The sequence below is a fragment of the Chelonoidis abingdonii genome, chromosome 2, assembly GCF_003597395.2.
Source record: "Chelonoidis abingdonii isolate Lonesome George chromosome 2, CheloAbing_2.0, whole genome shotgun sequence".
Classification (NCBI taxonomy): domain Eukaryota; kingdom Metazoa; phylum Chordata; order Testudines; family Testudinidae; genus Chelonoidis; species Chelonoidis abingdonii.
Genome location: NC_133770.1, coordinates 239,737,761 through 239,754,121, shown reverse-complemented (window position 1 = coordinate 239,754,121; position 16,361 = coordinate 239,737,761). Strand labels below are relative to the sequence as shown.

General features: G+C 38.6%; 1 protein-coding gene across 4 annotated transcripts in view; it reads left to right on the top strand.

The window, feature by feature from the left end:
* ARFGEF1 (ARF guanine nucleotide exchange factor 1) overlaps nt 1–16,361 on the top strand; it is a 195,764-nt gene that overhangs the window by 60,714 nt on the left and 118,689 nt on the right. For all 4 annotated transcript variants that reach the window (XR_012655356.1, XM_032805003.2, XM_032805006.2 and 1 more), the window contains exons 2-3: nt 8,049–8,079; nt 15,814–15,970. Coding sequence is in view for 3 of the 4 variants with exons in the window: in XM_032805003.2 (XP_032660894.1) it covers nt 8,049–8,079; nt 15,814–15,970 (188 nt within the window). In the remaining variant the exon portion in view is untranslated. The remainder of the gene's footprint in view (nt 1–8,048; nt 8,080–15,813; nt 15,971–16,361) is intronic.

Here is a 16,361-nt window from a genome sequence, read left to right as displayed (position 1 = left end):
AGAACTGACTCAGAATTGCTTTGTTCTTTCAAACTCTCCTGTCTTATCTTAGGTTGTAGCTCATTTGTTTGCATATTAGATTTTCTAAGTGCTTTGTCCAGTTCTCCCTTCTGTATATTTAGTAAGGTTGCGTTTTTTGAACTGTTACTTCTCACTTTCATTCCTTCTTTGCCTAGATATTAAGTTATCTGGTTAACATTATGCAGAGACCTTGCACCTGTGTGCAACTCCCTTGCCAGATCAAATACTTAGTTCACACTTTCCTTTTCAACCAAGTAGGAGCTTTCTGTTCTAGAATACTATGGCTACAGTGAGACACATCTGTAAACTGCTGAAATTTAATGGGGAAGAAATGAAGCATGTACATTTTTAGAAGGAAATGTCATAAATGAAATGTTTGCCAAAATTATCGTTTTTCCAGTATCATACTATGTGGTGATAAACTTACTAAACTGTTATTTTCCATGTTAATAGTATGAATTCTTCTGTATCATTACCAGTAAAAATATATTTTCATATTGACTTGTTCAGTCATTAATATCTATATAGTAGATATGTATACACATTTTTGTTCTGTGTAGTGTATGTGACTTTTTGTTGTGATATTAACTGTAGTATTATCTATCTTTTGTTTTAATGAAGACAGGAAATCCAGCGTGAGCTGAAAGTGACGTCCCCAGCTCCAACTGTAGATATAGCCTGAGAGCCGTCTATGGGGGGGAGGATTTATATGTGGGTATTGTGGGGTTCACGGGGAGTGGGATGTATGTTTCTGCCTCTCTGTCATCATCCCCATCCCAGCAGAGTGTGCAGCTCAGTTAATACCACCTGAGGATATACTGGCTTTTTTGCAGAACCCCTCTTGGTAATATAACCTCGAGAGTTTTTCCCAAAATAATTCAGTAGCTTCACTTGAACAGTACTGGCAGGGAATCCTAGAGTTGATGCAGAAGTTCTGGGTCTCTGTTCTGATAACCACAGGCCTCCAGCACATCTGTGGCTTCTAGAAGCTGAATCCCTGCCCAGTCCCCCACAGTGTTTTCTCTCCTTCCCTTCCACTCCCAAATCTATTATTATGTTGGGGGGGTAATTCAGCAGAATTTTCCAGTCCCTGGGGTCGGTGTGTATGTGTTTTTTCCCTCACTGACCCTTCACTGTTATCAGCCTAACTGTGTGTTTTTCCTTACTGTGGAAATCTCACTCAGATTCATGGGGAAGGCTTTATTTCATTAGCTTGTACCTTAGCATGGCTGTCCTGTATCTCATGGTCACCATTCTGGTTCATCTGCCATCATGGTTTGAGAGTAGAATCATAGCCATGAAATAATAACTTTTCTAGTTCCTCTGAAGATTTTAGGAAAGTGTCAATAAATGTCAGAAGACAAATAACATAGGGAAAGACCTACAGGCTGTATGGTCTCAAAATTTTACTGTAATCTTCTTTCTATCTACAAGATCTATTTTAGGTTAAATAGGGTAGAAAAGTTATTACAGGTTATCTACAGCAATGCAAAAACACACAGTTCTTTGCTACTGAGGAATAAAATGTGAGGCAACGCATAGTGAAACTACTACCATTTGTTCTTTCCCTTCCTCACTATAATGCTTTTTGTTTCTTTCCCCATCTGCCTGTGTCCTTTTTATCTATTTACATAGTGCTGTGCAGTTGGAGAAGTTTGCTAAAGAAGAATTTCTTCCCCAAAGGTCTCATAGTCTAACAGCACAGAGGCTACATAATGGAAAGAACAAACAGAATGGCTGTGAGCATTGGAACATAAAGTGGAGATATTCATGTGTGTTTTTTAAGGAAGGAATGGAAGAGAGACTGACTAACCATGATTAGAAAGCTATTTCAAGTACACAGACCAGTTTCCACAATCAACACTTTTTGTCATCTCCTTTTACATTGTGTCTTTCCTGTTTTTTTCATTTGTTTTTGGGTCCCCCTGCAGCCCCTTTCCTTTTGGTCTCTTCCTCCAGTTTTCTTTTCTGTTGTTTTTTTGTTTGTTTGGTTGGTTGGTTGGGTTTTTTTGTTTTCTCCTACCTCTTTTTTTCTTTGCCTGTGTACTTTTATTGACAAGTTTCTTCCTATTTTTTGTCTCATGCAGATTGTGTATTTTTGTATCTACTAAAGCAGAAGCCCAGCATGAGTGCTTGATGCATGGGCAGTCTCGATAGAAAAAATAGCAGGCTATGTCACTTTCTTTCTGCAGCCCTTCCATATGTAAAACTAGATGCAGAGGTGAAACTAACTGCACTCATCTGGATCAAACTGTGCTGTGTGTAAAGTGAGGGTTCATAATTTGCTTTTTATGTGCGGCTTCAGGCCATTTTCAGCTATTCAAAGTACGTTTAGGTTGTGGGAGGATAACTGACTGGGAAGTGTGGTGGGTATTTACTCATATATAACTGACAGAATGTTTGACCCACTGTGCCTAAATACTATAGAGTAAAGGCTGCTGAGTTTATGAAAGTTCCTGTTGAGTTCCATTACACAACTTACTTTTTCTTCCCATTTTCTCAGGATACTGTGGCACAAGAAGTTAACAGTTGCCCGTTTTAATGGGAGGGGCCTAGAGGCAGAGTGTATGCAGTGATAAATTCTTTAGATGTTTGACACAATGCCTCTACCATACACCTGTTTTCGTAGTCTGTTGGTTTGGGTCACTTCACTTTGGAGGACTTTTTGGTACCTTTGTTTGGATATTGGTTGAAGACTCTGACTTCTTTGTTCTGTAGAAGGAAGGGAGGAGAGATGACAACTTATTCAGAGAGATCACTGCTCATTCCAGATCTTGATTTCCTGCAGTGCATAAAATGGTGTCCCTGTTTGGACATAAGCATGCTTTAATGAAAATATCAGAGGAGTTAGATATCACTGATTATGACAAACTGTTCATTATAATTGATGTATTGCTGTACAATATGCTTGTTGGGTTTCTGAATTGAACTTCTGGAGGATAAATAAAGCATTAACATATATTGCTATTAGATTTTTTAAAATTCAAAGTGGCAAAACTGCTCAAATTATGTAGCTTGTTTTCTGTAAATAGAGTTTTGTAGAGCTGGTCCAAAACTGAGATGCCTCCTGCTGCCTATTGAAATGTAATTTTATAAAATTGGTTTAAAAATTCTGGATTGTAATTCTGAAACCAATAAAATGACAGTATGGTTAGTTAGCACAACTTCACCAGTCAGAACTTCTTTTCGTGATTTAGACGTAACCATAAAAACAAATATAGATTTAGAAACCGAACACATTAATTGTGAAGAGAGAGAGAACTTTTTAAAGGCCTTTGTAAACTATTTTATCTTGTCTCTGTCTCTGCCAAGTTGAACAGGATGCCACCTCTCCCTGTCCTGTCATTTCACTGCACAGGATAACAGCCACACTTCTTCCCAGTGTTACTCAGATGCCCACCTAGACAGAACTGTTTGGCTTTTTCTAGTTCCCCTGTCCTAATAGTTTAGTTTCACTTTGTATTAAAAATTAGGATATCTGATAAGACTGGTTGATTTCTCTGCTGCAGTTGGAAACCCAGCAGATGGAGGTCTAACTAATGGGTATATTAGTTTTCAGTTTCTTGGTGAAGTTATCAATAGCAGAAAGGAATGCTCTAGAATTATTTATTCATAGAGAGGAAGACCCAGAAAAGGGGGTGGAGGTAAAGTAATGGAAAATTCCAAAGATGACTGAGGGAAAAAAAAGCTGTTTCTCCTTCCACCAGCAGAAGAAAAAGCTTTCAAATAATCCGACATCTTGTAGGTCCAGACTGATATGAAGATGGAGCTGACTTTAGGCAAAGCACCCTGGTAGAAATCCCCCTTATCCAATAATTAGTGCATCTTCCTAGGTGTTACCCCTAAGCCTGCTCCCATATCTTTTATTTCTTTGGTCTCTGGCTAGTAGGTATAGACCTTTGCCAGTATGTATTTCATACATTTGTTTTCAAATCCTGAGACTTGAAGAGTTAAATCGGTTTCTGGTGGAATTTTCACTAATGAAACTACCCACCCAGTTATGCTCTCTAATTGGGAGAAGAGAAGGAATGCCAGTCGCTCCAGAAGTAGTGCTATTAGATTTCAAACTGGCATTCACTGTTTATTCGAAGCATTACCTTCAGTTTTCCTCAATATTTGGCAGGCTTCCCTCTGTTCCCTAAACATATACAACTCAGTTTAATTTTATCATAAAAAATACAAAGAGTAGCTTAATGTTGTTGTGATTGTATTTTTATTACAAAATTAAATAGACTCATTGGGAAAACAAAATTTTATCTAGCTTGAGAAGGATTCTCTTGACTTAAAATAGTTTTTATAAGAGAATTTAATATTTGTTTAAAAGAGAGGGAACACTGAGTTATAAAATGGCTTTGCTATAAGTGAGTTTAATGAGAAATACTAATTTCCTAATGAATAAGAATCTGCAGATACTATTTCCCTGTTTGGCTCATCTGACATGAATATTTTTTTTCCTGGACTGTTGAATTATTCTCCTTTAGACTGTTAATTTAAGAATGAAAAATGCCATGAAATCCATAGGCATAATGGAGATACCCAGTTATACCGAACAAGGTCAGTTCCCAGACTACTGCGCTGGGCAGGACAGCATGGGGAGGAGGTGACCAGCCCTCTGTGGAGAAAGAAGTGGGTTAGGACTATTTAGAAAAGCAGAACAAACACAAGTCTGTGGGGCCAGATATGCTGCATCCAAGAGTGCTAAAGGAGTTGGCGGATATGATTGTGGAGCCATTGGCCATTATCTCTGAAAACTCATGGCGAACAGGGGAGGTTCTGAGTGACTGGAAGAAGGCTCATGTCATGCCCATCTTTAAAAAAGGGAAGGAGAAGGATCTGGGGAACTGCAAGCGAGTCAGCCTCACCTCAGTCCCTGAAAAAATCATGGAGCAGGTCCTCAAGGAATCAATTTTGGAGCACTTAGAGGAGAGGAAAGTGATCAGGAACAGTCAGCATGGATTCACCAAGGGCAAGTCATGTCTGACTAACCTAATTGCCTTATATGACAAGGTAACTGGCTCTGTGGATGAGGAGAAAGCAGTGGATGTGTTATTCTTTGACTTTAGCAAAGCTTTTGATACGGTCTCCCACACTATTCTTTGCCGACAAGTTAAAGTGTATGCGGCTGATGATGGACTATAGGGTGGATAGAAAGCTGGCTAGATCGTCAGGCTCAACGGGTATGGATCAATGGCTCCATGTCTAATGGCAGCCAGTATCAAAGCAGGTGCCCAAGGGTTGGTCTTTGGGGCCGGTTTTGTTCAATATCTTCAATAATAATGTCTGGAGGATGGCATGGACTGCCCCTCAAGAGTTTGAGATGACACTAAACTGGGAGGAATGGTAGATATGCTGGAGGTAGGGATGGATACAGAGGGACCTAGACCAATTAGAAGATTGGGCCAATAAGAAATCTGATGAGGTTCCACAAAGACAAGTGCAGAGTGCCTGCGCTTAGGACAGAAGAAATCCCATGCACTGTACAGACTAGCTAGGCATGGCAGGCAGCAGTTCTGCAGAAAAGTACTAGGGGTTACAGTGGAGAGAAGCTGGATATGAGTCGACAGTGTGCCCTTATTGCCAAGAAGGCTAACGGCATTTGGGCTGTAAAGTGATGGCATTGCCAGCAGTTGAGGGATGTGATCATTCCCTCTATTTGAATTGGCGAAGTCTCCATCTGGTACTGTGTCTAGTTTGGGCCCACACTACAATGAAGGATGTGGCAAATAAATGGAACGGTCTATGGAGGGTAATAAAAATATTAGGGGCCTGAGCAAATGATATATAAGGAGGAGGCTAGGGGACTAGATTGTAGTCTGCAGAAGAGAAGAATAAGGGAGGATTCGATAACTGCTTTTAACTACCTGAAAGGGGGTTCCAAAGAGGATGGATCTAGACTGGTCTCAGTAGCAGCAGATGACAGAACAAGGAGTCATGGTCTCAAGTTTGAGTAGGGGAGGTTTAGGTTGGATATTAGGAAAAACTTTTTTCACTAGGAGGGTGGTGAAGCACTGGAATGGGTTACCCTGGGACATGGTGGCATCTCCTTCCTTAGAGGTTTTTAAGGTGAGGCTTGACAAAGCCCTGGCTGGGATGATTTAGTTGAGGATTGGTCCTGCTTTGAGCAGGGGGTTGGACTAGATGACTTCCTGAGGTCCCTTCCAACCTTGATATTCTATGATTGACTTCAATTTTTATTTCAGTGAATGCTAATATATATTGCCTTTTTAGTGCTTATCAACCTCTAGTTTACCTTGGTCAATAATTAACCTCTGGTCAATAAATCTTAATGTTCACTTTGAAAGAAGAACACATCTTTCTGTTACTGAAAAGGTCAAACCTCTGGCTCTGTCTTGTAGCTAGTTAGAATTTCTGTTTTGAAATCAAAAAGGAAAAAACCAGAAGTTCATACAATTTGTACATACTCAGAACTGTTCAACTATAAAGATAGCAACTTCAGTTTGTTGTACTTCTGGCAGTTTCAGGGCATTAGATTCTGTTTGTAAAGAAGTGATCTTTTTAAATTTTGCTTTGAACCGTACATATTTAGTGTGTCCAGAATTGGGAAACTCCACTTCTGAATAATAAATTTCATTTATAGAGAAAGGGGGTGGCTGCTTAATTCAAATAATTCAGTGCATGTGAGGCTGAAGTACTACATCATTTCTTGGTTAATGATCATGTTCAAAGGTAACTTGTAATGCAATCTTATTTTGCTGTCATTTCTAAGTGAAGAAAAATGTCATGACTGAATGAAGGGGTTTTTTGTTTTTGGTGTTTTCCCCAAATACTCTGTGGATGTTTGATCGATGCTTATGATTAGAACCAGAAACTTTGCTCTGATGATACATCAGTGTCACTCTCTTTTTCTGTGATGAATATTAATGATATTTTATATATTGATCCTATATAATTTTATTATTTGACTGTCAATGTCTTTTCCTACTGTAATCAGAGCAAATTCTGTGGAAATCAGATTCCTTAATGCCTAGTAAACAGCATGTATTTCCTATGAAAGATGTTAAAGTTTGCTTTGTTGTGAGTAATAAGTAATCTGGTATCTGAAGATACATAAATTTCTTAAAATTAACTACACAGTTGTTTAATGTGTTGTCACAATGTCTAGAGTCTAGTCATTTAAAATACTGCATAAAATTAAGCATTTTTTGTATGTCATTGACCTGATTATATGAAGGATGGGGAAAGGGTTGAAGTCTCATAAGAAATCCATTATTTCTAAGTTGCAATAATTTAAAAAATTAATATGTCTGAAGTGGAAATGCTACTGTAGTATGTTTTTGTCTTAGGTCATTGCTTCATTGTGAGCAGCTGTTTGCAGCCAGCTGTATATTCATAAAGGAAAAATTGTCTGTAACATCCAGGCATATATGACTGGTTTCTTAAGAGCACAAGTGAGAGAGTTTTTATAGGTAAAACTGATAGAAGTTATGAATGTAGTTTTCCTGTTAATTCATAAAACAGACGTGCAAAGTTTGCAAAGACAGGATATAATGCATAGATTGATAAAACAGCCTAATGTTAGAGTTGTTTGTCCTCAAAGAATTATACTTGTTTTGGTTGCAGTCTTCTCCTCCGCCTTTTTATATCTTTGTCTAAGCTGTTTGGGACAAAGGCTATGTATTGAAACAGTGCCTAACACAAAGTGGCCCTGATTTTGTTTAGGGCAACTGGGCACCACTTTAACTATTAAATAACTTGGAAAATAGAGATCTAGCTCATCTTTGTTTTGGTACTGAATTAATAATTAGTTGCAAGTAACATCGGAAATGAGTTATAAAACACTTGAACTGCTCATGATGGTGCTTGCTGTTTTAAACTGAAATTTGGTTTAAAAACAACAACAACAACAAAAACTTGGTATTAGTCCAAATGGAAGTTTGACTTTCCACCTGTTAACTAATAAAATTAGAAGTAACTGTGCATATTAATATTTCCGTAACTGTGCATATTAATATTTCCATAACTATGCTTTTATTATAAGAATTCTAATTCGCTGTTTCTTTTTTCAGAGGAAATAAAAACTGAAACAGAAAAGCAAAGGTATGTAGTAATTCTTTTCCTCTTACTAAGCAAAAATAATTTGTCTTCTGAAGATAGGAAGAATATTCATATAGACACTTGTATAGTATTTATTATGAATTTAAGCATATAATATTATCCATATGGTGACTCATCCTGAAAGGTGCTGAACATCTCTTGTGAAATGAATAATAGTCAGGAGTTTGCCTTTAACTGCTGCTCCCGTCTGTTGCAGCTGTCGTTTAACTGAGAGTGAGCACAAACATTTGGAGGGTTGTAGGGAGAGGATGGAATAGATTGGGGTAGGGACCATGTAGGAGGTAGACTTGGATTGCCTGTTGTGAGCAGTTAACTGGGATGGGACCTAGGATCAGATATTGAGATTAGATGAGCAACCAAGGAAGGAAGAGACTGGGATTGGCTGGGTGAGGAACTCCAGGGAGACTGAGACAAGAACCCAGAGCTGGAGGTTAGTACTGGCTGAGCAAGGAGACTGTGATGTAGAGACTAAATAGGCTAAGGGAAGAAACTGGCACTGGCTGAGGAGTCAGGGGTAGGGAGACAGATCTAGGACAGGCTGAATGGGACATATGCAGGATGTATAGAGGCAGACAGATTTGTGACCATTAGAGAACACTTCCCCCCAGAAGCTGGAATAGAATCCAAGCTTCTAGAGTGTGTGTTTCACTGCTGTCAGCAAATCTGCGAACACCCTGGCAAACTGGGCATTTGTTATGATAGTCTTTAATTACATGATACATAGGACTCCTGCCTCATTCAGTGCACAGGATGAGCTGTGCTCTAGGGATAAATCAGAGCTGAGTAGTGAAGGAGGCTATTGTCTGCAGGATTCCTGCCTCATTTGCTGCAGAAATTGGGTGGTATTTTGTGAATGAGGCAGGGGATGAGAGAATGCTTTCATGGTTAAAGCAGTTGAATGCTACCCAGGGGATTTGGATCCTATCCCAGCCTCTGCCATAGAGTTCCCATGTGATGCTAGGCAAGTCACTTAAACCAAACTTTTCATAGGCCAGTAATTGTGCATTCCTCATTTTCTGGATATCCATCTTGAGACCCCAGGGTCTGATTTGTAGCAATGTTGAATAATCATAGCTGCAACTGAAGGCAAGGGGAACTGTGCTTTGGAAGATATCAAGTATCGCATATTGCTTTGTACTCTGAAAAATTAGACCCTAGGCTCCTCAGACTGGGCATCTAAAATGTGTAGACACTTCTTACCTTTTATCTCTCTCTGTCTGAGTCCCTTCCCACACCTCACAGAAATGTTGTGAAAATAAAATTAATGTTTTGAAGCACTCAGATGAGCACCATAGAAAAGGCCACGAGGAAATGAATAATTCTCTTCTCATAGCACATTTGAATATGTTCAGTAACTAAGATATGGAACCACACATTGAACAATGAGGATAGAACAAAATATTGAATAGCTTTTTATACAGTAAGCATCATCCATCTTGTGCATTGAATGAGGCAGGAATCCTGTGGAAAAATAGTATGTGATCATGTAATTAAAGACTGTATCACAATGCATATGCACAAAGGGGCCTCATCCAGATTGCACATGCAACCTCAATTCTGACATTTTATAGTTTTGAGTGTTAGGCTTTGTAGTGTTAATATTTTTAACACATTTGTTTTGTGAGTGTATATAGTTTTTTTTTTTGTGTGTAGTGTACATATAATCCTTACCTATGATGAAACATTTTGTAAATTGACTTTTATTTTGTTTATATATTTTTCAGGCATGTCTAAAGATTCTAATAGTGGATCTTCAGTTTCCTTTGTTGCTTTGGAGGCACATAGACTTGTTAGCTATGGATGTAGGATGTATTCCTCCTACCAAAAAGCTATCAGTTGTCTTTGGCTGCCGAGAAGGTAGAAGGCCTTCCTTTGCAGAGCATTAGGACAGAGAATCTTCTTATTTTTCTCCAAAATTCATTTTAAACTCCTTTTCTTATCTCACATTGGATATCTAGGTAGTTAATAATTAACTCCACATTCTGATTAGCCTTTTGAAAAAGTTTCTTTGAGGTGTTGTATGGCTCCAATCTGCTGTTGGGGCAGACCCCAATCTAGTCAGGGAACTCAGGGGCAAGAAATGCTTGTCATGCTCCTTATTTAAGATTGGTACTAGTCAGGGTGGATTCATTTTAAAGCCACAATGTAAACTATGATTTAAATCACCAAGTGGAAAGCCTCAGTTGAAGTTACCGATTTTAATCAACTTTTCCATTTGTACTTCAGTTATTTTCTAAAGAAAGGTGAATTCTCATTGATTGTAACCCCTAAAACCATGTTGATACAGCCTTTATGGTAGATTTAGTACATCTTTTTGCTACCTAGGAGGGTATACTACAGCTACACATGTATTTAATCAATTAGATTAGTGTTTTCAGTTTCTTAATTATACATTTTTAGTATATTAGAAAATGGTGAATTACATTGCTTATTTACTACATATTTAACTTTTTCCTCATGATTTGTGGCAAGCTGCTTTAGGAAATTAACTAGAATTTAATTAAACACTCAACAGTGAATAAAATTTAGTCTTATTAAGCAAAACCTTTTAATGTTTTGGACATATAAACTTCTCGTGTCACTTTCACATGATTTATTAAAGGAACAGAAGGATTAATTGTAGTCCGTGAATTAAACTTATTATTTCAGGTCAGTCTGGGAAAATTTTCAGATATGCCTAAGTGAAAGTGATTGGAGCTTAAGTTCATACTCATCTAACTCTCTTGAAAATGAGACAACAGTCTTCTAAGTTACTTAGGCTGTCCTTCAAACTTTTAAAACTAGTAGATATCCTCTTCCTCCTTGTTTTTATTCATAGACTGGAAGAGAGAGAGATTTTCCTACCTTTTCACTTCCCAATCGATTTCTCAACCTTGAATGAATCAGTCCAAATGAAGAAAATATTCTAAGAGGCTACTGCTGCTAAAAGCTGGATTAATATTTCAACAAACTCTGGTTCCAGTTGCTTAGCTAGTGACTTCAGTGATGTGACTCTCTTTAAAACATCATCGGGAAACGTACTGCTTGAATGGTTCACCTCCAGCCCTGAAATTTATTATGGTTGACATGTTTGATATGTGATTTATTAGATGCCTAAGTCATAGTAGAAGCATCTTCTTCCTCCATTAAGGATCAACCCTGGCACTTTAGGTTGAGAATATTGGCAAGAAAATGAGGTGGAGTAAGCATTTGATCCATCCGCTTCTTTACTGCCTGCAATTTAACTTTGTTGTTGGGTATTTCCTTTTGCAGTGTCTCTGAAAGTTCTTTATGAATTTCAGCAGCGTCAGCAATATTGCAGCAATCTTTCTGCAGTTTTTTCAAGGCTATGGAAATAGATTTACTATATTCAGCATATTTTCTGTATTTCTCTTTAGTCCGGTGTTGACTGCTTATATAGCTTGCTAGCATAGTAAGACATGGTAAGCAGTCCATTACTTATTTTTGCAGCATTCTTTACTAACTGTTTGATACAGATTGTTCAAACGTGTCCACATCATCATCTTAAGTCATTGCTTTCTGAGGAACATTTTTCATAACGTTGTTTCATTCCAACTACCAGGCCTTGTATCTTTGTTGCACTGTTTACATTTGGCAGGAGTTCCTTTTTTACCCAGAGGTATAGGAATTTCTTGAAATATTCCCAGATAGGGTCTTCTTTACGATTTGAAGCTATGACATTTTTTCTCCAGTTTCTGGGTGTTAAAATCAACACTCGAGGCTTCACTGTGGAAAATGTTGTCCCTTCTTCTCATAGTGTCCTGCTTTGACACCAGTGTTGCTCTTCTCTGGTTGCACACTCTGCTCCTTTTCCCTTATTACACAATTCTCTGCCGCACCTCTACCCCCAGAAAAAGAAAAGACCAAACAACAATCCGAGACTTCTGCTTGTGTAAACCGCATTAGACTGCACTGCAATATTTTATTTGTTTAGCGACCGAGAGGGAGAGTGTTGAGAAACTAATGGATTTCTGTTTATATCTCTCTCTGGACACATGCAAGGAGACAGCAAGGCCATTATTTCACATGCCCAAAACCATCCAGAAGTAAAGGCTGGTAGATCAGTCTTATTCCATGAGCTACAAAGCAAGTTTCCATGCTTGGTAGAGTCATAATATTCATAATTTTAGAAAGGAACCAATCAGAACTCAAGCAGGAAGAAGCTATAAAATAGGACTATGAGATGCCCAGGTTGGTTCAGTGGATGATCCTGATGAGATGAACAATGGTGTCTCCTGGAGCCAGAGGCTGGGTTCCAACATCTATGATGAATTTGCCAGTCCTTTGCATTCAGTAGCACAGCCCATAGGTCTCCCATAGAATTGAACCTTTAATACAGCATATAACCTATTGTACCATTATTTATAAAGTTTGACCTAAAAAATTAGATGGTTTCCCCCCGATTCTTTCTTTATATAAAAAAGCAACCTTTAACTCAAAGCTTTTGATAGAGGCTCATGGAGTCGTCATATTTATTTTTTATTTAAATATTTTAAAGAAGAACCATAACAAGAAATTGTTGCACCCAAGGGAAGGGCCGACTCCAGGCTCTTCGGCAGCAATTTGGTGGCAGGTCCCTGAGTCTCTCTCGGAGAGAAGGACCCACCCCTGGATTGCCGCCTAAGAACAAATGAAGTGGCGGTGGCAATTCGGCGGCAGGTCCTTCTCTCCAAGAGGGACTCAGGGACCCACCACTGAATTGCCGCCGAAGAAGCGGCGGTGGTAGAGCTGTTGCCGAAGCGCCGCCGATCGCGGTAGAGCTGTGCCCCTCCACTTTGCTCGCCTGAGGCAAGTACTTCACTCGCCTCGCCCTTGTTACGGCACTGATTTAAAGAGATTATAGTAAGTTTAGGCCTTAAAACACTTTCCATTACATTCAGATTTAATTTTAAACAGGTTTATTGAAAAAAAAAAAAAAAAATAAAAAAAAATTTAAATAGAAAAATAAAAAAAATCCAGTTTAAATAAAAAAAAGTTAATTTTTTTTTTAAAAAATATTGTTTTTATCCACCCTGCTAAAAATGGAGGACGAGTACCAAACGCTACCCAGGATCAATGCTGCAAGTGAGGACAAGCTATATTGTACACAACAAGTTTCCTAGGCCTTTATTTAAACTGGTTGCCAGGTCTGCCTCAGCTGTTTTTTTGTGTGTAACCACAACCCTCATGGTGGACTCCAGAGCAGGAGAAAGGCTTTCTTGTTGCTTCAGACAGCTTTGTCTGCTCATGAAACTAACTGTGAACTCAGCAGAGGTGGTCTCCTGGGTCTGTGAAATCCTTCTGACTTCTAGGTTTGACTCACATGTTCATTTGAGTAAACAGCTCCACCTTGCAGGGGATCTGCCCACTCTTTCTAAACATCAGCAGTAGTTGAGCCTACCTGAAGATTGTGTTCAGAGACAAGTGGAACATTATGATTATGCAACTCCTTTTTAAGGGGCTTCCTAAGCTTCAAGCAACAGCAATGACCTCCTTTTATCAGGCTATGCTGGGGCAGGTCCTTAATGTTTCTTTGAGACCTCATCCATGTGGCTTACATATCGAACTCCCACTGAACAGGCTTTCCTGGTACTCCTCCCCCCCCCCCCCCCCATAAGCTACCCAATCTAATTTTTCAGAACTTGGCATAATAGTGAATCCCTGGGATCTCCTAGGCTAGATCCACAGAGTGTATTAACATCCTACAGCATGAATAGTGTGTACCTCCCTCAGAGCCCTACCAGAGGTGGACAAAGAAGATCTGACTTCTTCTTCTGAAGAGGAAATGGCTTGCATGGGAATTTCAAATGAGCTTGGAATGTGGAAGAATCTCCAAGGAAGTAGCCGCTAAGAAAACAATATCAGGGAAAACTGCATCTCTTGCAGATATTATAAAAATCCAAATGCTGAATTGAAAAAGATTGAATCTACCTCCCCTCCCCCCTTAGTTTTTTTTTTTTTTTTTTGAATGATGGAGACTAAGAACTAAGGGAAACTTGGGGTCGTGTCAACCATGATTCGTTCAAGAAAGATATCCACTAATACAGTTCACTTCTTAAACTGGTGAAAATACAGATATTGATCTTTTATTATACCGATTAGTCCACAGACTTCAGAAGTAAACTTGTATAACTGGAGCCCCTCTTGTGTTTTAAAATAAGATACCAAAATATTGGCTCTGTTCTCTATCCTGGAAACGTTAAGTGAAAAGAGTTTATTTTCACCTGAATATTAAGGAATTCCTTAAGGCAGCTGCTTGAACAACTCCACAACAAATGTGTACTGCCCTGCTCTGGTACCTTAATTTTAGTTTTGGAAGTGCTTCCTAAATATCAGTTTGAATCATTTTAAGAAATGTATCTGTTTTGTTGTAGTTCTGCACTTTTCTACAGGCTAAGATAGTTGTGAGGACAAATTCAGCTTTTGTCCGCAAAAATAAATAGTCTTTCACAGAACTTGGGAAGTTGTGATCACTTCCTTTTTGCCTCTCAACAAATCACCTTAAAGAGAAGATGTGGCCCAATTTGTCAGAGATATATGCACGCACCAAAAGGTTTAGAAAATCCTCCTTACTTGTCCTGTGCCATCCAGCAGTCAGAGACAACAAGACCTCAGTCTTCTAGAAATTTCAAGTGAAAACACCTCTATCAAAAACCAAAATTGGCATAAACATTTCTTACTCTTTTTGAAGAGATATGCAGCAGAACTGGCTGGTCTTAATGTTCCACTTTTTCACTAAATATTAGATATAAATATTAGTGGACATCTCTTTCAAAAGAAGGTGCTACGTGAAATAATAGTTCAAAAACTTGCAGTTTTTATAAGAAATTGTATATAATTATTGTAATCAGTTCAAAGGTCCTTCAAGTGGATACTACCGTAAGAATCCCACTCTTATAGTCTGTGGACCTGCCTGAGGAAGAGAATATAATTATTTTTGTTCTCATCAGCATATTTTGTTAGATCAAGAAAATCTACAAATTTGGCTCACCTTTCAAATGCTTACATTGCCAGAAGGATATGAGGGATCTTATAGGATGATGTTCAAAGTCATTAGTCTCCATGCTTTGCAGTAAGCAATGTTGTCTGAGTTACGATTTACTGTGTTGTAGCAAGTTGTGATCTAGATAATTCTAAGGAGTATTTCACAGCTCTGAAAGTTCTGTTGTGCAGACTTTTAAGTGGGAGGGGCTAAGCCTGTGTAACACCGACAGACCTTGGTTGTCCACGGGCAGGATTGAACCTGGGACTTCTGAAGCTAACTGCATGAGCTGAAAGCCATATGGCCCTTAGGCAAGGCCGTAGAGCAGACTCATGAATCTCTAAGTGGTCTCAGTGCTACTAGAGGTGACCAAACACCACGCCCAGGAGGTGTGTGGGTTGGTGTGTGGATTACACTTGCATTCAGAGAAAACAAGTTTGCCTGCCTCCAAATCAGCAAGAGCAACTGAAGATCCACTGTTGGAATCAATGGGACCTGTCTGGTCTAAGAAAAGGAATCGTTCAGGTAGAACCAAAGTTTATATTCATACTGAGAATATTTACTTATTGCAACTTACCATCCTCTTGCATTTTTTCTGATAGTTTCAGTTAATAAAAATCAGTTTTCAATACATCATTTCCCTTCTTGAGGTTAAGAACAAGTGAAAAAAATGAGGGAAAAACTAGTATTGTGATGGAAAGCTTTCTTAACTGTAGATACTTGTTACATTCTAATGATCAAACTATTCTGTTTAGTCCCCCTCATGGAGAAGCAAAGCCTGGTTCAAGCACACTTCCACCAGTGAAATCAAAGACAAGTTTTATTGAAGCCGACAAATACTTCTTACCATTCGAATTGGCATGCCAGTCTAAGTGCCCCAGGATTGTTAGTACATCTCTAGATTGTTTACAGGTCTGTATACAATTGGGCTTTATTAACTGTCTGAAAAAAAGACTTGTTTGGTTTGGAGGGAAGGGGATGGGTAAATGTAACTAACGAAGAATGTCTTTTTCAGCTACTGTATGGGACATGCTAACCAAAATGTATATGATTTTTTCAGACAATTGTAGACTAGTTTTGAAGAGCAAAGGAAGAAAATGTAGTTAATATAAAAGTGTGTGTGTATATATATGTATATGTGTATATGTATATATGTGTGTGTCTATCTATCTATCTATATCTATATAATATAAAAAAAAAAAATTCCCCTCTCACCCCTATGGGTGGTATGTGTCTTCCTCAACCACGGGTCCTCTACCAGAGGCCTGGGAGTTTGAGGGTTCTGCGCAGTATCTTAGCTGTT